Source organism: Lepidochelys kempii, chromosome 17 (assembly GCF_965140285.1).
Source record: "Lepidochelys kempii isolate rLepKem1 chromosome 17, rLepKem1.hap1, whole genome shotgun sequence".
Classification (NCBI taxonomy): domain Eukaryota; kingdom Metazoa; phylum Chordata; order Testudines; family Cheloniidae; genus Lepidochelys; species Lepidochelys kempii.
In genome coordinates, this window is record NC_136396.1 from 8234469 (window position 1) to 8254973 (window position 20505).

The window sequence follows — 20505 nt, forward strand, 5'->3', positions numbered from 1 at the left end:
CTCCCTGTATCCACTTGCTGTCTGTTTTATACTGAAATTTTAAGCTCTTTCAGGCAGGGACTATCTTTTTGTTTGTACAGCACCTACCACCAGGGGGCCCTGGTCAGTGGATGGGGCTCTTGGCCACCACCACAATACAAATAAATAATAAATAAAAATAACAGTAGATTTTAAGATAAGGAGGAACCATCTCGTCCGGCCTCCTGCATAAAACGGGCCAGAGACTATCACCCAGTGATTGCTGCATTGACGCCAATTTCTTTGCTTTGTTTGTTAGCAAAGTCACATGAACAATTTTGAGACCCAGCACAGTACACACCAGCCAAACACCACTGCCATCAACTGAAAGGTCAATAAAGTTATCCTTGGATGTGTGAGACTGGGGCTGGCTAATCACTTCAGTCTGTGCCATTGATCTCTTCTCCTAAAGAGCCTTAGCAGGACTGCAGTTTGAAACAATAGGCAATTTACTTGCAGGCAGCAATCTGGATACCAGCAGGATCAGAGAGGGAACCCACTTCTCCCTGCCTTTCCCAAACCCACCCACTCCCTAGCAATGAAAAACATGAAATACAGACTTGTGAACAGCCCTTGCACAAAACCATGTACTAAGACCAAGGCTGGCCCTTTAGGGCAACCCCGACACCTTTTAATGGACCCTCTCTTGGGTGAGCTGTTTGCATCTTTGATGCTTTTTAGACTGGTTTACGTTACCCTTCCAACGGGCTTCCCCAGAGTTCCAGTCTCCACACCCCATCCCGCACTCAGCAGCACCAGTGCCAATCCAGAATAGCTACCGGCTTCAGTGGGTTTGCTCTGGATTGACACGAATGTAGCTGAGCACTAAACGTAACCCCTAATTTCAATGTTTTATATAGAGCCATCAGTGCACTTTACAGATTATTACCCTGGTGGGAAGGGGGAGATAGGGAATGGCTTGTGGTTAGGACACATTCAAGGAAGGCTGGCAATTGGGCTAGTCACTCCCCTTATCTGTGCCTCAGTTTCTTCTCTCAGCAGGGTGCTGTGAATCTGTTCAGTAATGTTTCAGAGGGGCTCAGTTGCATAAAAAATAAATAGCCAACTTCTCAAAATGGAGCAGATATCAACTCGAGAGAAAGGTGCCAAGGGCAATCTTGGATAAGTCACTCAGTTTCTCTGTGCCTCAGTTCCCCCAGCGCCCACCATTTGTCTGTCTTGAGGGTGAACTCTCCAGGGCAGGGACTGTCTCTTACTAGGTGTAGGGGTTCTTCCATTGTTGTAGTAAATCCACCCCTCCGAGAAGCAGTAGCTAGGTGGATGGAAGAATTCTTCAGTCTACCCAGCAGTGTCTACACTGAAGCATAGCTCAGTTTAATTACATCGCACAGCGTGTGACATTTTTCACTGCTCTGAGCAATGTAGTTAGGCCGACCTAACATTGTGTAGACCAGCCCCACGTCAAGGCCTCAAGATGCTACAAGTATGCAGTAATAATCAAGTAGCCATGGGCTAATCTGAAAGGGTCAGTTGTTCCATTCAAAGTTCAGAGAACGCATCCAAGGATTTGGAAGATTCTCTGTGCAAATCTCTTAAGTTTGCAAAGCCAGGCTGGAAATCTTATGAGACCAGGTTCTCTCCCCTCTGCACCAAGCTGGGACCTGGAAGTGCAGAGTCCCAAGACAATGACCAACGACTGCGGGTGGGAAGTTCAGAATTTTTGGCAGTTCAGAGAAGGTTCCATAGGGCAAAGGTCCAGCTTTCCCGAATATGTGGCTTTTCTCTGAGCTTCACCTCTCCATCTTGCGACTGCAGCTAATCTGCGAAATGCCTTCCCATGCCTATGCCAAGACACAGCCGCAGATGCATGTTCTAAAATTATTATGGATATGTATGAGCCTCACTGAGCTGTGTGGCAGCTCCCTTAATGAGAAGTCATATGCAGGCCATACATATTCATGGCCTGGCTTTCTGTGCCTGCCGTGTACTTGTTCGGGGGTGGGGGATTCTGTGAACTTAGACTAATACATTATGAGTTAGGCAGTCAGACTTCAAAGATCCCCCCCGAATTCTGCCTCTCTTTGTTCCTAAAGAACTCCCCTCCTTTGATACAGCTCCATTTCAAATTAATGGGAAACACACACACACTCCTACAGCAGTAAGGAAGCTTAAATCAACCCATGTATGCAGCGGGATCGCCATTTCCAAAACCGAACACCTTGGGCAATGCAGCTCAGCAGAGGCATGAGGAGAACGGGTGACCTTCCATGCCTGCCTGCCACAGAGCTGGGGCCTGTCAGCGCAGCAGTAAAGGGAGATTGATGGCCGGTTTTATTATTCTCGGTTTTGCAGGGAAATTCTCCCTCTTTTTATAATAGCTTTTCCCTTGGGACAACAACAAGAGAAGCAGAAAACAGAGGCCAAGGTTGGAGCAGGAGGTTGGTATTTTTTCCCTCTAGGTGGATTTTCAAAGCAATGACATTCAGTTTGAAAGACTTTCTGGACTCCGTATCTTCCTGAAATAGACCGATACTCCATCCCGTTGGGAGGACAAGTTTTGAACTACTTGTTAAGACACAGTTTAGGGCTCAACCCCGGCAAACCTTGACTCACGTGGATAGCCCCCGTTGGATTCAATGAGATGAATTGCAGAAGTAAGGACTAATTACATGAGTAAAGTCGAGGTCTGTGGGGCCATTCAACTCGATGGCACAAGCGAGATTGGGATTGTTAAAGAAGGCCACAGGAACAACCTGAAACCTTTCTGCATTCTTCATTGCCTAAGAATCACTGCAGGAAACATGGAAATGCAGCACCCAGGAATTTTAGGGATTTTTGTTTTAAAAGGGGCCATACTCCTTTAAAAGGAATGATGGAGGAAACACTATTGTCCTTCCATATACAGCTACAAACTTGGCCTTAGATCATTAAAGCAAAGAATTTTAAAATTCTAATTAACTTTCCACCACTTGGGCTGGCTGCTTGCTTCATTTAGTTTGTACTTCATTTCATTTCGACAGGGACATCAGACTAGTCAAGAACGAGGTCACTGAGTCCCTTGCCCTGTCCACGCAGGAAAGTTCTCTTTCTTAATTTCAGCCCATCACCCCAAGCTACCCCCAAAATCATCTCCCTCCTTCAAACATGTGCAAATTCATGTGCCCCAACTTACTGATCACTTAAAAGTTATGCGTATTTACTTCTAGGATCTGTTCCCATTCGCACTGAATTCAATGACAAATCCCACCAATGGGATCAGAATCAGACTTCATCAGTCGATCCTGCTTCTATTTTTTGTTCCTGGCCTCTCACAGATGCTGTAGCAAATGCTTTACTAAGATCCAAATATGTCATGTTCACTGAGCTCCCATCACCTGCTGACTAATTCTATCACGAAGTAACCAGTTTCTCTGGCAAGGCCTAGTCTTTGTGGGTGAAATTCATCAGTTTCAGCACCATTTAAAGTCCCACAAACCCTAAGCTTAAGGTGTGCTCAATTGCACTTCTGCATGAGCGTGAGTCTCACCATATAAACCTACACTCATTATTGCTCTTTGTTCCATTATCCAATATATTAAACTTTCTGATTTTCATGCATTAGCACAAGGCTGTAACCAACCAGTGGTTTGTAAAACACTGCAGAGGCATGTTTATATTCAGGCAAAAAAACCCAGCTGATTTCAATGATTTTTTTTAAATTGACAACTATATTTCTATCAATATATTAAAACTACAATTTTTGTCCAAGGCATTTGTCATTGCCACTTTAAGAATCCAGGGGAAGATTCCTAACAGCCTGGCAAACATGATAAGTACTGGAGTACTGGAAAATATTGCTAGAGAAAATAAGCTAGAGTACTGGAAAATATTGCCCCAAAAAGATTTCCTCAAGTAGTCACATCTCTGAAAAAACAGATTTTTTTCTGCTGTGTTCACATCCCCCTTTTTAAGGGTTCATTTCCCACAAATACTGCCGCAAATAAGTTCACTGATTGGAACATCCAGGGCAACAGCAAGTTTTAAGCAAGCGTTATAAAAATATTCCGAGGCCCTAATTCAGAAAGATACTTATGCATGTGCCTAACGAAGCACATGACTAACCCCACTGAAGCGGCTGGGACCCTTCACGGTATCTGAGTTAGGCTCAGCTGGGGCCAAAGAGCACAAGTATTCTCCCCCAGAAATTTGATTCTAAGAGTCATACCCTTGCAATCCGGGAACAGAAATAATATCAGATGACTTATGTGTCCAATCAAATCAGCTTGAGTTTAGAATCCTCCCAACAAACTGTTCAGAAACAAGCCAAGGACCAAGGATTATTTGAAGAAAATATTTTGAAGAAAATATTTCCCACATATTTGTGAAAAATGAATAAATGTGAGAAGCTGCGGACAGAAAGGCAAAAGTCATCTAAATCAGGTGTTCCTTATGAATGATTTGTCTGGTTCTAATTGTAACACATACATGGGGCAATTCAAAGTGATTTTAATGGGGGCTATATGGAAGTTGAACGTTGCTGCTCATTGGGCTTCACTGTATTTCTTATGGGCTTTTTCAAAAAACATGTACTTAAGATGCATCTCTTTTTTTTTTAATTTTATGCAGTAAAATTTCAAACAAAGCACCAAAAATGCAGTATAATCCTTTGAGTAATGGCACTACCAAGGAGCTGTGGTGATCACATGGACAGCTAAATCAGGACGTTATGCATGCTTCAAGGCATGAAATGTCTCAGTAAGACAATAAGCTATGATTTGAGCATGAAAAAAGGGGGGGATTATTCATTTTCTACCTGCTTCATTTCATTGATGGACTGAGAACATCTGATACAGAAACCACCGAGAGACTCAAGCCCTGATTCAACAAAGCATTTTCATCACTTGGTTAATTTTAAGCATGTAAATCCATGCCTATGCAGCAAATCACTACGCACGTGCTTGACTTGAACCATGTGGCCCTGTTAAATCAGGGGTTTAAAGCCAAACGTGTGCATGACTGGACCGAGGTATCAATAGAAACACGAAGCCCCACTATACGGAACTTTTCAGAGCAGATCTGCATGGTAACGAGCCGCGGCGCCCAGGCCAGAAGGAACTTAGTCTGTAAGTAAGCAGACTACTTACGTCTGAGAATCTCCCTCTGCTTCCGGACGTACCAGGTGTAGAGGGCTGCCCGCTTCTGCGTTTTCATAGGTGTCCCCTTGTTGAGGTGCTGGGAGAGGTGAGACTGATTCAGGCCTGTGACGTCCACCACCTCCCTCTGGGGGATGTTGTGCTGCTGCATGTAACCTTTGATCATTTTCGCCGCCCGCCAGGGGTCCTCACTACAGGGGAAACAAACAGTGAGTTTGGTCTGGGAGGGGGGGTGCCCAGGGTGAGCTTATTCCAATGACAAAAACCTCAGGCTGATGGCTAAGAATCTATTACCAGTAGGATGGCAGCATTAGGCCTTTTGAATGCACGAGGGAAGCCAGAATCCATTACAGGTGGGCATCCCAAACCCCACAACAGGATTTCCTTGCAATTGCCCAAGTTGGGCAGTTTCACTGATGATGGGTCGGCCTCCTTAAAAATCACTCTATCCATGAGCCCTGCACAAGGACAGATCCCACCCTGTTGCCCTGGAAGACCCTTCACTCCAAAGGGGGCAGGATCAGTCCCTTAATCTCAATCTGACCCTCTAGTATTTGATCCACAAATTTACGCCTTCCGGTCACATCCCGCTTCCAGCAGGAATAACCTCAGCTGGATGAAAAGTAAATTTGATAATGTTGTCCAGTGGTTAAAGCAAGGGACAGAGTCGGAGCTCTAGGTTCCATTCCCAGCTTCACACCTCTGTCTAGCCACCTAATCTTGGTCTGTGGCTCAGTTTACTCATAGGTAAAATAGAAATAAAACTTGCTTGCTTCACAGGGGTGTTGCAAGGCTTAATGAAGCATTTTGAGATCCATCATCCTTGAACAAAAGATCCAACAGAAGCATTAAGTCTGAGTAGTAGTAATGGTAATAATAATCCCTCTCCTTGATATGTAGGAACAACAGGGAGCTCCAGGTTCCATAATGGGAGTTCCCTCCATAAACACAGCGGATAGCGAAGACTTCTAATTTTGTGAAAATTGGACATTTTTCTTTTTACCTAGCCTCTGTTCTATGCCCTTTCACACGGCATTAATGAGTGATCCCCAAAAGAACTGAAGATCATTGGGAGTGTGACAGCACAGAACACTGCCTTTGTTGAGACCCAGACCTTTGCAGCTTTAAGGTGCGTTACAAATTACATCCAACAATAGCTTTAAAATGGTAAGTATTTTCGCCCTTCATTACTAGCGAGACTCACACCTTACTCCTAAGCCCTCCTATGATCCTGCTGCCTTCTCCAAAACCTGAGTAAAGAGATAGCCCAGCAGATGCTTCACAACTCTGGGCTCTAGCAGGCCAAGACAGGGCAGAGCTTGTGAAAGTTTGTTTCAAGTCAGAGCAGACATTTGGACTTGGGTCTGAAAAGCCCAATTCTGAGGACCTTCAGGGCATGTTGCAAAGCTCACGTTTCCCCCCAGGCTTTTAAAACCAGGATGAGAGAAATTATAAGCCTGGAGAACTGTAGGAGGGAGAAGGTGATTTGAGCTTCTGAGTTCCATCCGTGGAAGGTTATATTGGATTGTAGTGCTGCACTGTAATTATGGTTGAATATGAAGACCCCAAATTCTCCAGTGGATTCGGGCACATGCGTAACCTTATACACTCTCAATAGTTCCCTTGCAGTCAACCAGGGTACTCAGTGTGTAAGCAGTGTTGCCAGCTGTTACGGATTTTATCACAAACATTTCTTGTTTTCTTCCCTTAAATTCTCAGCTCCTGGAGTAAGTGGTTATGTGAGAATCTCAGCTTTCATTTACAAAAGTCATATTTTCAGCCCTCATGGTAGCCAGCAGAAAGCCCGAAAACATGAGCCCAATACACTGTTAATTTAAAAACCAGAAGACAAATTTATTATTTTTTAAAATCTGATTATTTTTGAGCCACGTCTCATGATTTTAATGCTTGGGCTTTGCAAGGCTGCATGTGTATCGGTATTTGCAAGATCAGGACCTGATTTTAATGTATTTTTAAATTATTTCCAGGGCACCTCCAGTGTCTGGCCAATCATTCTTTTTTGGGGTGCATATCATTCTAAATAAATACATTACATGGTAAATACTGTTAAATCTGCTAAGGGCAGTTATTGTAAAGACAGGTTAATACCCAAAAATACATTTCAATTATTTAAGATGATTGGATTTTTATAGACAAGGACGGTGAATTACAAGGAAGTGGTTTATGCTGAAAAACCATTTTTGATCATGAACTTGGTCACAGTTGTGCACTAAAATAATGAGATATTCTAATATTTTACTTGGAATAACCATCCAACTGCATTTTTAAATTTATTTGTTATTTTGGATCCTTCAACTTGTCAAGGAAAAAAAAATCCCATAGATTTCTTACCTTTTGTCCTGAAAGCAGCTTATAAACAAAGCTACTGGTAAACAATGTGAAAGTGAGTTCGGAAAAATTTTGTTATAATAGTGCACTTTTCCCTCATTTCCCCTCTAAAACAATAACTATTTTATTTAACAATAACGCCCAATCCTGCTTTCTCAAAGTACTGAAAATTCCCAGTGGTTGTTCTGTGTTTGTACAGCACCTAGCACAATGGGGTCTTGGCTCATAACTGGGGCTCCTAGATGCTATTGTAATAAAAATAACAAAATAATAAATAATTAAATCAAATAATAATAATAATAGGAGTTTGGGGTGTATTGATTATGGAATGCAGGATCCAACACAGTATAGCAGACTCAAAATTTGACACCCTACCCCTTAATTTTGCTCCAGCCATTAATGAAGTTCCTCAAATTATTTTGGTGACTTTTTCAAAAGGAGTATGTCAGTGACTTTTTCCCTACATATTCATTCATTCATATGACATCATGGTATGTATGATACATACTTACACATTGTTATTATTGCACCAGTGCTTAGGAGTCCCTGTCTAGGCGCTGTCCAAACAGAGAGCAAAAAGGTGGGCCCCGTCCCCAAGAGATACGCTGCCATAACCTAGCGCTTAAGGACAGCCCTCCTCAATACCAAACGTGTGCGCACATATGATGGAGGAAAACATTGGTTTCTAAGGGTTTGTTACAAACAGCGTCAAAATTAAATTATATGATTGTAAATGATTTTCAAAGTCTATTTAAACAGAACTGGACGGAGACAATCCACACATCAGTGAAATATCGAAAGACTCATGTATAGAAATACAGAAAGACCCAGAACATATATAAGGTGGCTTGAGAGTGGTGTCTCATTGACCAGCAACTGTAATTACCGTAATTGTGAGTTTTCAGAACTTACTGACTTTGCTCTACATCGGGGGTCCTTTTTCTTTCTGAGTCCTCCCCCCCTCCCTCCTGCCAACATGCTATAAAAACTTCATGACCCCCTGATGCCACAACAACTGTTTTTCTGTATATCCAGTAGATTAAAAGCCAGAGCCAGCATCAGGGGGTAGCAAGCAGGGCAATTGCCTGGGGCCCCATGCCATAGGGAGCCCCACAAAGCTAAGTGCTCAGGCTTCAGCTTCAGCCCCAGCTAGTGGGGCTCAGGGACCCAGGCTTACATGGCAGGGCTTGAACTTTCTGCCCTGGGTTCCATTAAGTCTAATGCCACCCCTGCTTGGCAGACCCCCTGAAACCTGCTCATGGCCCCCCCAGGGAGCCCCAGACCCCCGGTTGAAACTGCTGCTCTATATTTCATGCCATGTCCTCAAACCTGTAAAAACCTGAGCAGGGAAGCACTGTTCAATTGAACTATTCCCATAAGTTGAGTTATTCATGTGCTTACAGGGTCAATCCTGCAAACACTTAACTGTAGCAAACACCGTTACATTAGGGTTGTGACAGACTTCCAGATCCAGACCATCTGGGGAAATCTTCATTCATGGTGAGAAAACCGAGCTGCCCCATTCCCCCAACATAAAAATTGTAGAGTCAAATCTGATTTGTATTATCTGCAAGTGGAGCCAATGAAATCAGTGGGAAAGACAATCAGGACCAGGAATGCCTCCCATCCTCCTCCTACAGAGGTATTTGTCCTGCGCTTATCGTCCCTAATTTGGGTGACATCCTCACATTTCTTATACTTCATCAACAGAGATGACACATTCCCCCCAAATCTCTTACAGGAATAGACACTTGAATTAAAGATGATAATAACTGGCTTGCCCCAGCTGTGTCTACATCACGTTCCATTTATAGTGTAGCAAGCGAGTAGACTGGCGGAAATATTCACCTAAGCAGTAAGCTTTAAGCCAGTACTAGAGACTTTTTTCAGAAAGTGAGTTTGGAACTTTACCACCACCACAGACTGGATTTTAAGGGTTACACTAATCCAGCCAGTGAACAGAAACAATGCTACATGACCTGCCTCCAGTCAGCACTAGCCAAAATATCTCAAATGTTGAACATCCTAAATGAAATGCTTGCAAAACAAACAAACGAGCAAGCAAACAAACAAAAAACACCCTACCAACCAAGGATCATTTGTGGAAAGTGTTCAGTGAAGAATTTGGAATGGTGAATACATCGGGGGAGGGGGGGAATCTCTTATGAAGAGAAAGAAATCTATTCAGTCAATTATTCCCTACAGATTATTGTGCAGTTCTACCTGGCTCTGTGCTGTCATCGCAACTACCCCTAGCTATGGGAAGACTGAATCCCGAAGGGTTCCTATTATCAAAGTTCAGATAGTGCTGGCTCTCCCCAATTTATTCCTTTGTTATGGGTCACCTCTCTCCCTGTATGATCAAGGTGATCCAGCAGCAGTCTGTCTTGGTTGCAAATCCACATTAATCTAGCCAGGTCTTTCCCACTCTGCACGGGGATTACAGGTACACAGAGATCCAGAAAAACTGTAAACTACTCTGGTCACAGCCTCTATTCTTGATGTGGCTGGCCCTTGCTGGAAATTGAACGTCTGGCTCACAAGACTTGCCCTTCCTTGCTTCTGTGTTCCTCTAGAGGAATCATTTTATCGCACATATTTATTTAAAGATTCTTAAAGAGCTCATCATTTTAAGAGCTGGGTTCTATTTACCAAAGGGGAAGAGCATTCAAGATTATACAGAGAATTACCTATAAAAGCCACGGCTACTGTAAGAGGCAAGAAAGCTTCATTGCTTTCCTGTTACCTGGGAAGATGACGAAGAGAGCAGGAGGTGACTCATATATACACTCTTATATTACACTTTTTATCCTTCCATCTCAAGCTGCTTTATAAAAGGAGGGCAGTATCACTATTCCCATCTTACAAAAGGGGAAACAAACACAGGGCGGGGAAGTGATTTGCCCATGGTCACACAAAAGGCCAGAGCCAGGAATAGGAACCCAGATCTCCTGAGTCCCAATCCAGTGCTCTACCCACTAGACAGACCACACTGCTTCCAATCTGTATACGGATTTTCTTTGGCTGTCATTGGCTTATCTCAGATGAATGATTTTATAAAATTACTGAACAATAAAGTTACTAAAATAGAGTAACTCAGCATTTCTAAGAGAAACTGGTTAACTTCATACTAAATTAAGCTAGATTTTCGGAGCCCGATCTTCAGCTGGTGTGAATGGAACATCTTGACCCCCCACCATGAATCTGGACCTTAACTCCCTCCACATGCGTAGCATTCCATGGTTTTCTCAAAGCAGATAATGGGCCTGATCCTGCGTTCCTTGTCCATCCAACTCCTCCTATTGACGTCACTGGAAGTTCATCCCTAAGTAAAAATAACTAACAATAATTTGTCTGTGAATGTATGACCCAAACCAGGGATTTTCTAAAAACCATGCCTAGTCTTCTGAGCGGAGGTTGCCTGTTCATAGCTAAGTTGCATTGTTGAGGTCACATGAAGCTTCTTTCCAAGGATTCCCTCCCTCTCTCACCCCCGCTCCCCCACTCCAGCCTTGAAAAGAGGTAAATAAATCTCTTGACAACATCCTCAGAGAAATATGCCAAGAATTTATACTCTTGGATTATAAACCAGGCTCTCTGCATAGACCGTCTATCTAATCTGTATCTCTTGGTACACACGCAAAGGCTTAAAAGCTCCTAAGGTGTGTGATGTTCAGTCAACCCTTACCCTTTTATTTTAAACAGACTTCTTTATACTACATCGAAAGGCTGCCTCTACACCAGCAGATATTTCGCCAGCCATTTCTCGCCTCACCTTCCAGTTATAGGGGGATTTTTGCGCACCTCGTGCACAGAGCAAATTCCTATTGTTTGCATGTAGCAGTCACATGTCCCTCTTAGCCAGAGTCATTCAACAGTCATCATTATTAATTATGATTATTTACTGAGGATAGCCCCAGCCATGTGCTGTGCACCATCCCAACTCTCAAGGACAATCTCTGCTCCACAGAGCTCACAATCACAAGTGGACAAGTAGGCCGAAGACAAGGGAAGTCAAACAGCAAAAGGCAATTTAGATATGGGTAAGCCAAAGTCACTGTAAGCAGCATGGAAGAAGTGGGTCTTTAAGAGGATTTACATTTGGATAGAATAGGAGCCTGGTAGATGTGGCTGCACTATCCAGAAGGGGCCACACAGAAGAAGGCACAGTGGGGATTGTGCCAGAAACTATTATTTTCTGACCAGAGGTGGCAGGGTGACTACTACAACGCCTTAGGCAAAACCCAATGGAAGTCAATGGAATCACAGCAGAGATGGATTTAGTTCAGCATAACTGAAATGGTTACTTATTCTTATACCCCAGCTCCCTCTCCCAGTACGTATGAGCAGCCATACTGGGTCAGACCAATGTAGCCCAGTGTCCTTCCAGCAGTGGCTGGTGCCAGATGCTTCAAAGGGAATGAAAAGAACAGGGCAATCTATCGAGTGATCCATCTCCTGTCTTCCAGTCCCAGCTTCTGGCAGTCAGAGGCTCAGGGACACATAGAGCATGGGGCTGCATCCATGACCATCTTGGCGAATAGTTATTGATAGACCTGTCCTCCATGAACTCAGCTAGTTCAGTTTTGAACCCAGTTATACTTTTGGCCTTCACAACATCCCTTGGGAATGAGTTTCACAGGTGGTGCACTGTGTGAAGTACTTCCTTTTGTTCGCTTTAAACCTGCTGCCTATTCATTTCATTGGGTGACTCCTGGTTCTTGTGCTATGTGAAGGGGTGAACAACACTCTTCTGTATTCGTTTTCTCCACACTGCTCATGATTTTATAGACCTCTCTCATGTCTGTCCCCCCCGTTGTCTCTTTTCCAAGCTGAACGGCCCAGTCTTTTTAATGCCGCCTCACATGGAAGCTGTTCCACACCCAGAATCATTTTTGTTGCCCTTCTCTGTACCTTTCCCAATTTCTAATCTATCTTTTTTGAGTTGGGGGAACCAGAAGTGCACTCAGTATTCAAGGTGTGGGGTACCATGGATTTATATAGTGGCATTACATTTACTGTCTTATTTATCTCTTTCCTGATGGTTCCTAACGTTCTGTTCGCTTTTTGATTGCTGCTGCACATCGAGCAGATGTTTTCAGAGAACTATCCACAGTGACTCCAAGATCTCTTTCTTGAGTGGTAACAGCTAATTTAGACCCCGTCATTTTGTATGTATAGTTAGGATTATGGTTTTCCAGTGTGCATTACTTTGCATTTATCAACATTGGGCAACAAACTGGCAGATGAAATTCAATCACCCAGTTTTGTGAGATCCCTTCATAACTTTTTGCAGTTTGCTTTGGACTTATCTTCAGTAATTTCATATCTTCAAAAAATTTGCCACCTGTTTAATTTTTTCTCCAGATCATTTATGAATATGTTGAACAGCACTGGTCCCAGTACAGATACCTACTATTTATCTCTATCCACTGTGAAAACTAACCATTTACTCCTACCCTTTGTTTTCTGTCTTTTAACCAGTTACTGATCCATCCCTCTTTACTTTGCTTCAAAGCATTTGCTGAGGAACTTTGCCAAAGGCTTTCTGGAAGTCCAAGTATGCTGTATCCACTGAAACACCCTTGTCCACATATTTGTTGACATCCTCAAAGAATTCTAATAGATTGGGGAGGCATGGTTTCCCTTTACAAAAAGCCATGTCACTCTTCCCTAACATATCCTGTTCATCTAAATGTCTGATAATTCTCTTCTTTACTACGGTTGAATCAATATGCTTAGTACTGAAGTTACGCTTGCCAGCCTGTAATTGCCAGGATCACCTTTCTTAAAAATTGGCATTACATTAGTTATCCACCAGCCATCTGGTACAGATTTAATTGACAGGTTACAGAACACTGTTAGTAGGTCTGCAATTTCATATCAGAATTCCTTCAGCACTCTTGGGTCAATACCACTTGGTCCCAGTGACTTACTACTGTTCAATTTAAAAATTTGTTCCAAAACCTCCTCTATTGACACCTCAAAACTGGGACTGTTCCTCAGATTTGTCATAATGGCTTATGTGTGGGAATCTCCCTCACATCCTCTGCAGTGAAGAACAAATCAAAGAATTCATTTAGCTTCTCTTCAATAGACAGTTCTTCCTTTGAGTGCTTCTGTAGCCCTGCAATCATCCCGTGGTCCCACTGGTTGTTTGGCGGGCTTCCTGCTCATGAGGTACTTAAATATTTATTGTTAATTATTATTAGAGGTATGTATGTTGTTTCAGCCTCCATGATGGTGTTTTAAAAAAGTTTCCATGCTGCTTTCAGGCATTTTACTCTTGTGACTGTTCCTTTTAAGTTCCATTTAACCAGCCTCCTCATTTGCATGTAGTTCCCCTTTTTGAAGTTAAATGCCATTGGAATGGGTTGCTTTGGTATTTCCCCCCCCTACATGGATGTTAAATTCAATTACATTATGGTCGTTGTTACACAGCGGTTCAGCTATATTCACTTCTTGGAGCAGAACCGGTGAACCACTTAGGCCTAAATCAAAAATTGCCTCTCCCCTTTTGGGTTCCAGGTATATGTGCTTCAAGAAGCAGTCATTAATGGTGTCTAGAAACTTAATCTCTGCATCCCATCCTGAGGTGACATGTTCCTAGTCACTATTGGGAGAGTTGAAATCCCCCATTAATATTGAAGGTTTTGTTTTTATAGCCCCTCTAATCTCCCTGAGCATTTCACAGTCACCATGAGGGTGAGGTGGTTGGCAGTGTACTTCTACTGCTTCCTCCTCTTATTATTCAAGCGTTTCTAGCCAGAGAGATTCTGTGGTACCATGTGATTCATTTGAAGATTTTTACTATATTTGATTCTAGGCTTTCTTTCACATATAGTGCCACTCCCGCCCCCAAAGCAACCTATTCAGTCATTCCAATATAATTTGTACCCTGGTATTACCATGTCCCATTGGTTATCATCATTCTACCAAGTTTCTGTGATGCTAATTATAACAATATCCCCATTTAGACTTCTTGCATTTATATACAAACACTTACAAACTGTGTCAATATTTAGTTATCTGCCTTTATGTGATGTAATTGATTGGGGCTCTTTTTTGTTTGACTGTTTCCTTTCATTTCCCACCTGTACTTTATCAACTTCTATCCTCTCCTCTTTACTGGGTTATAAAATCTCCCCTTTAATAAGTCCCCAACTAAGGGATGCGTTTGTCCTAACCATGTGCTCCTCCACATCTGTTGGCTTTCCCCCAGCCCTTAGTTTGGAAACTCCTCTACAACCTTTTGAATTTTACATGCTAGCAATCTAGGTCCTGTATAGGCTCCTCCTTTCCCAACAGGTTCCCCAGTTCCTAATAAACTTAAATCCCTCCTCCCAATGCCATAATCTCATCCGCACATCAAGACCCTGCAATTCTGCCTGTCTAACTGGCCCTGCATGCGGAACTGGAAGCATTTCGGAGAATGCCACCATGGAGGTCCTGGATTTTAATCTGTTACCAAATCATAAGTTTGGCCTCCAGGACATCTCTGCTATCTTTCCCTATGTCACTGATACCTACATGACCAAGACCACAAAGGCTCCGCTTAAAGCAAACTGGGAGTTCTTTGCAAAAGAACTTCCTCAGGGAAGTGTGCCTGATCTTAAGAACAGCCATACTGGGTCAGACCAAAGTCCCTCTAGCCCAGTATCCTGTCTTCTGACAGTGACCAATACCAAGTGCTCCAGAGGGAATGAACAGAACAGGTAATCTAGTGATCCATCACCTGTCATCCATTCCCAGCTTCTGGCAAACAGAGGCTAGGGACACCATCCCTGCCCATCCTGGCTAATAGCCATTGATTGACCTATCCTCCATGAATTTATGTAGTTCTTTTTTGAACCCTGTTATAGTCTTGGCCTTCACAACATCCTCTAGCAAGGAGTTCCACAGGTTCACTATGCATTATGTGAAAAAATACTTCGATTTGTTTGTTTTAAACCTGCTGCCTATTAATTTCATTTGGTAGCCTCTAGTTCTTGTGTTCTGAGAAGGAATAAATAACACTTCCTTATATACTTTCTGCACACCAGTCATAATTTTATAGACCTCAATCATATCTTCTCCCTTAGTCATCTCTTTTCCAAGCTGAAAAGTCCCAGTCTTATTAATCTCTCCTCATATGACAGCCGTTCCATACCCCTAATCATTTTTGTTGCCCTTTTCTGAAACCTTTTCCAATTCCAATATCTCTTTTTTGAAATGGGGCGACCACTTCTGTACGCAGTAGTCAAGATGTGGGCCTATCATGGATTTATATAGAGGCAATATGGTATTTTCTGTCTTATTCTCGATCCCTCTCTTAACGATTCCCAACATTTTGTTCGCTTTTTGGCTGCTGCTGCACAGTGATGGATCTTGTTTGCACTGGAGGCAAGCTTTGAACTGAAAGGGCAAAACTCTGCCCAGAGTTATTGTCCAAGCAAACCTACCAGCTTTAGGGATGTTACACAGGTGTCACTGGGGAAAGGGGGCAGAATTCAGACCTTCACCTACTTCAGAAGAGGGCACACCATAAGAGACAGGTGTAATGAACAGCTGAGAGGAGTGTGGGGTGGACTGTCACACACCTGGCCTCTCCAGCCAGAGTGCTGAGAGAATCCCAGGGACCAAAGGGCAGGAGAGCACACCACGGCAAATGAAGATAGGGAATGCGAATCTCCTGGAAAACACCCTGAACACTACAGAAAAATGTTCTGTTCTGATCAATGCATCTTCACCAGTGTCTAAGCGGAGTCATTTTTAAGGAACTATTAAACTAATCGGCCTTCTTCTCTCCCCCCCCCCACACCCCCATTGTCTCAGATGTACAGATTGTAAAGTGTCTGCAGATGACATACAAGCCCTGTGCAGAGCACAATAGGGGCCCAAGACTGAGGCCCCACAAAGGACCACAAAACAACAAGGGGGTGCAGATACACCTACACAGAGCATTATAGTCCATTATAGATAGAGGGTGTGGAGAGAGCTGAGGGTGTTTCCCGAGGGGTGCAAAGGAGCTTTGTAGGTGAATCCCTGTCTGATAGATTGACTGAATGCTGCTGGAGTTATGCTGTATGGTTATTCAGGGTTAGGGCTCCTGGAGGCTCTGTATTATTTAAATCAAGGTAACTAGACGTGCAATCTGTAGGTTTTGGGGACTACAGCGGGGTGCATTAGAAATACCCGATTTAGACACAAACAGGAGGGAGCCTCCGTGCATTTCCCCCCGCCCCCCCCCCCCCGTCTCTCCCCCCTTAGGCGGAGGGGCAGGGGATTTCGCTGCCTTACGGGAGTGCATGTCCCGCTCTGGGACCGCAGCGCTCCCCGGTCCCCGACGGCCTCAGTCCCAGCGGGCTTCTGCTGAGGATACCCGGCTGTGCGGGGGGGTTCCGCCCCCACCCGCAGGCAGGACCCCCGCCCCAGGTCCCCCATGGCCTTGATGTCCTCCCCGTCCCCATAGTCAGAGGGCAGCGCCCCACTCTCGGCCCCGGGGCGCCCCGCTGGCCCCAGGCTCGCCAGGGACCGGGTGCCCGCACCGCGGCCAGGCTGGGGCAGCGACACCGCCTGCAGGGCTGTGGGGGGAGGGGGTTAAATCAGCTCGATCCCCCCCCCCGCGAGTCCCGACCCGGCCCTTCCCCTCTCACCCCTTCCTTCGCCTGGCAGCGGCCGGAGCTGGGCTCAGGGCCCGGGCCCTCCCCGGCCGGGCTCGCTCCTTTCCTGGGCACCCTTTGAGGCGAGCCCGGCGCTGGAGGAGCCGCCCGGCAGCTCCGGGGCGTGTTTATTTATATAAGAGAAGGCCAAAAAAAAAAAAAAAACCCAAAACCAAAAACAAAAACCCCAAACACCCGCGCCTGGGGTTTTCCTCTGCCCCCCCCCCCAGGTTTACAGCTTCGCCAATGAATAACCCGCCTCTCCCCGCAGCCCCGGCGCAGCCCCGTGTGTATCTTTCGGTTGATGATTTATAGACATAAATTAATACCCCCCCCAGCTCCAGGTGCGGCCGGTTGGGGTTGCCCCGGAGCGCGCGGAGGGAAGGGGGCAGCCCGCGGGCGGCTCTCGGGTTGCTCCGGGCGATAGGTTGCAGGTAACGCCCGGGACGGGCCCTCCCAAAGCGGCTTTCATCCCCTCGCCAGCTCTCAGGGCAACAAGCGCCAGCGCGGCCCAGAAGTGGGGAGCCGCCGCTGGGTCCAACTCTCCCCGCCCCGCGGAGAGAGAAGGGGGCCCCGGCTCGCTCGCTGCTTCCCTCCCAGAGCAGCCCCGCTTTGCACAGAAATCCCCTGCTCCAGTTAGCAAGCCGCTTCGGAACCACACCAGCCCCTAAAACCCACTCCGAGCCGCCAATGCGTCCTGCCACCCGTGCCCAGTGATTCGTTAGTTACACGGGTCGGTCTGGCTGTTTCCGCTGGTTTTTAGCAAGGGCTAAATTATGCTAAACTAATTAGGCATCAGAATAAAAAGAGTAAAAAAGTTACCAGCGGCCTGAAAAGTATTTTCTCTGTTCGCTTCTACGCTAAGACACTGCAGCCTTCGGCTAGAGACTTTCCTGGTGTGTTCAAGTCCCTGGGGTTAGTAAAGGGCCGGGGCTGGGGTTAGTTGATATTTTGCTAAAGAAAAAGAAACAATGAACGACGTGGATAATTAGTAACTAACTAACTAACTACCTTGTCAGGGCAACAGAGGTCGGGGAAGCGTCGCAGCGTTTGATCAGCATCCCCCGGTTCCAGGCAAGGAATCGGCTCTCCACGCGAAAAGTTACTCCAAAGTTTTATTCCTTGTTAGCCAACGTCCCAGCCGGGCTCGCTCGGAAGTGCGCGGATCTGCTCAGAGTCCGTTTTTATTTTCTATTTAACTCCATCCTCAAATTTCCCAACCCCACCGCGAATCCACTGGGAAGGAAAAGAATCCCAGGATCCTCACCTTACTGGTTAGCTGCACGGTATGGGGCTGCTCGTGTGTGGTTTCAAAGCGAGGTGTGAAATAGGAGCGGGAGCGAGTTTTTAAGAGACTCTTTCAAATCCAATTTTTAAAACACAAGCAAGCCCATCGCCACTTCCTCGGGTCGATTTTCCTTCCTTTTTAAAGTTTAGTTTGAGGCGCCCAGCAACCGCGGATGGGCGCAGACAGCCGCTCGGACAAAGTGGAGTTCAAAGGAGCAGAATTTCGTGGAATTCAGCGTTAAAAAAAAAAAAAAAAAAAAAAGCCCCACTCCGATTTACTGATTTACACGTGCCCTCTCTGGGCCCGAGCCCTGGGCTCAGCACGCCAGGAGCGCGGGGCGGGGAGGGCAGAAAATGACCTGGCAGGCGCGGGGTCTCCTGCTGCATTTACACGCGGTTAGAAATCGATTCTCTAGTTACCTGCGTGGGGGGGAACCATGAAGGGCAGGTTCCCAGGGGCTGGAGTGACCTGGGTTTAAGAGTCCGGGGAGGGGGCAGAAATGCAAGGGGACTACAGCCCACCTGGGCCTCTGGCAGCAGGCATATGGGGGGGGGGGGGAAGAAGAGGGAGCCCCGTTTGTACCTGATCATCCGATCCACCTCCGCTCTTTGCTCTACGGCCTCCTCCGTGTTGAGCGCCTGCAACTCCCGGAGGATCTGCGGGGTGTCGAAGTCGTCCCCGTCCTCGGAGCCCTCGTCCCGGACAGCTTGCCCTTGCTGTGGCCGTTGGTGAGGGTGTGGAAGACGGGCTTGCTGTCCGCCTCCGTCCCGCTGCCTGGGGACAGGGGCAGGTTTTCCAGCTTCACCCCGAAGCTGGTGGTGGGCACCATGTCGTCCAGGGCTTGGATCAACGCCTCCTTGGTGGCTCCGGAGCTGAGAAGAGCGCTCAGAAGTTCCTGCTGCAGAGAGCTGAGCTTGGACACCATTTTACCAGGAGGGGAGAGAGAGAGAGAAGGGGGGGGGTAGGGTAGGGGTGGGGTGGGGGGAGGGAAGGTAAGTTAAAAAACACCCCAAAGTCTTGGATTCCCCCCGTGAGCCCCAGACACCTGCTCCTCCTCCGTGCCCTGGTGAATCTCCTTTGAGAGGGCTCTGCAGACCTCTACCTTGCCATGATCTCCTCCATTAGGCAATATAAGATATGCAAATCAGTGGGAAGGGAGAGTCATTCCTGCAGGATGCAAATGGAAAGGGGGCTAGTGGGTAAAAGGTTTGGGGGGGGGGGGAGAGAAAAGAAGAGCTGCTGCTCTGGGCCTGGGTTTGACGGAGTTCGTTGTGTTTATAGGGGTGGCTGAAACCTTTTGATTGGTTCTGTTTTTATCAGCCAAACTTTAGCTGAACTTTGGACTTGTTGGGCAAGGAGGCAGCCAGCCCCAAGTGCACCAGCTCCAGGCTTCTGCAGCAGCGCTGCGGCTTGGGAGGCCAGGAGGAGGAATTAGGTAAATTCGATCAAAACAACTCAAAGCTCTTTAAAACAACCCAAAGCCCCAGCCTCTCAACTGAGCTCTTTACCTGCCCCAGGAAAGGTGAGATGGGAGAGTGGTGGCGTGGTGCGGGGTGGCAGGTCAGATTGTGAAAGAAACCCAGATGAAAGGGAGTCTGCAAAATATACCCATTAAAATCAAGGGGGAAGATTGCATTTGGCTTTTCGGTTTCATTGGTATTTTCATGTGGATTTGGTGTCTGAGGGAGGGTCGGAGCTTGTTAACAGAAACAACATCGAAGCGTTTGCATTAAAAAGAAAAAGCGCAAGCAGACCAAACCCACTGTCTCCTTCTGCAGAGCAGGACTTTCCCTTCTCACGTCCTTTCATGGGGATATTGGAAGAGGAATCAAATGTAGGGGTTAGAAATAAGAACTTCAAAAACCCAGAGGAAGAGAAAAAACCAAAGGGAGTGGTTTATATTCGTGTATATTAGGTCTTCACCTGCGCAGATTTTAGTCACTGGGATTATTACGAGTGTCGTTGCTGAAGCCGAGAGGGGAGGAAAAAAAACACAGGATGAGTCCAGTGGTAGCCGTCTGTCTGTCTAGCCATCGGATGTTTGTCTGAGGTTGCGTGTGTCTAAAACAAAGAAATCGGTTTGTATATAAAAAAGGGGCATTTGGTAAAATATCTG

General features: G+C 45.7%; 1 protein-coding gene and 1 long non-coding RNA gene across 2 annotated transcripts in view; one reads left to right on the forward strand and one right to left on the reverse strand.

The window, feature by feature from the left end:
* Window positions 1-19801, reverse strand: part of HNF1B (HNF1 homeobox B) — a 61520-nt gene extending 41719 nt beyond the window's left edge. The window contains 3 exon segments of the mRNA XM_073315733.2: window positions 5103-5302; window positions 18972-19089; window positions 19092-19801. Coding sequence (XP_073171834.2) covers window positions 5103-5302; window positions 18972-19089; window positions 19092-19314 — 541 coding nt within the window. The 5' untranslated portion in view covers window positions 19315-19801.
* Window positions 19346-20505, forward strand: part of LOC140899746 (uncharacterized) — a 35121-nt gene continuing 33961 nt past the window's right edge. Inside the window, exon 1 of the long non-coding RNA XR_013634781.1 lies at window positions 19346-19911. This is a non-coding gene — a long non-coding RNA (uncharacterized LOC140899746). The remainder of the gene's footprint in view (window positions 19912-20505) is intronic.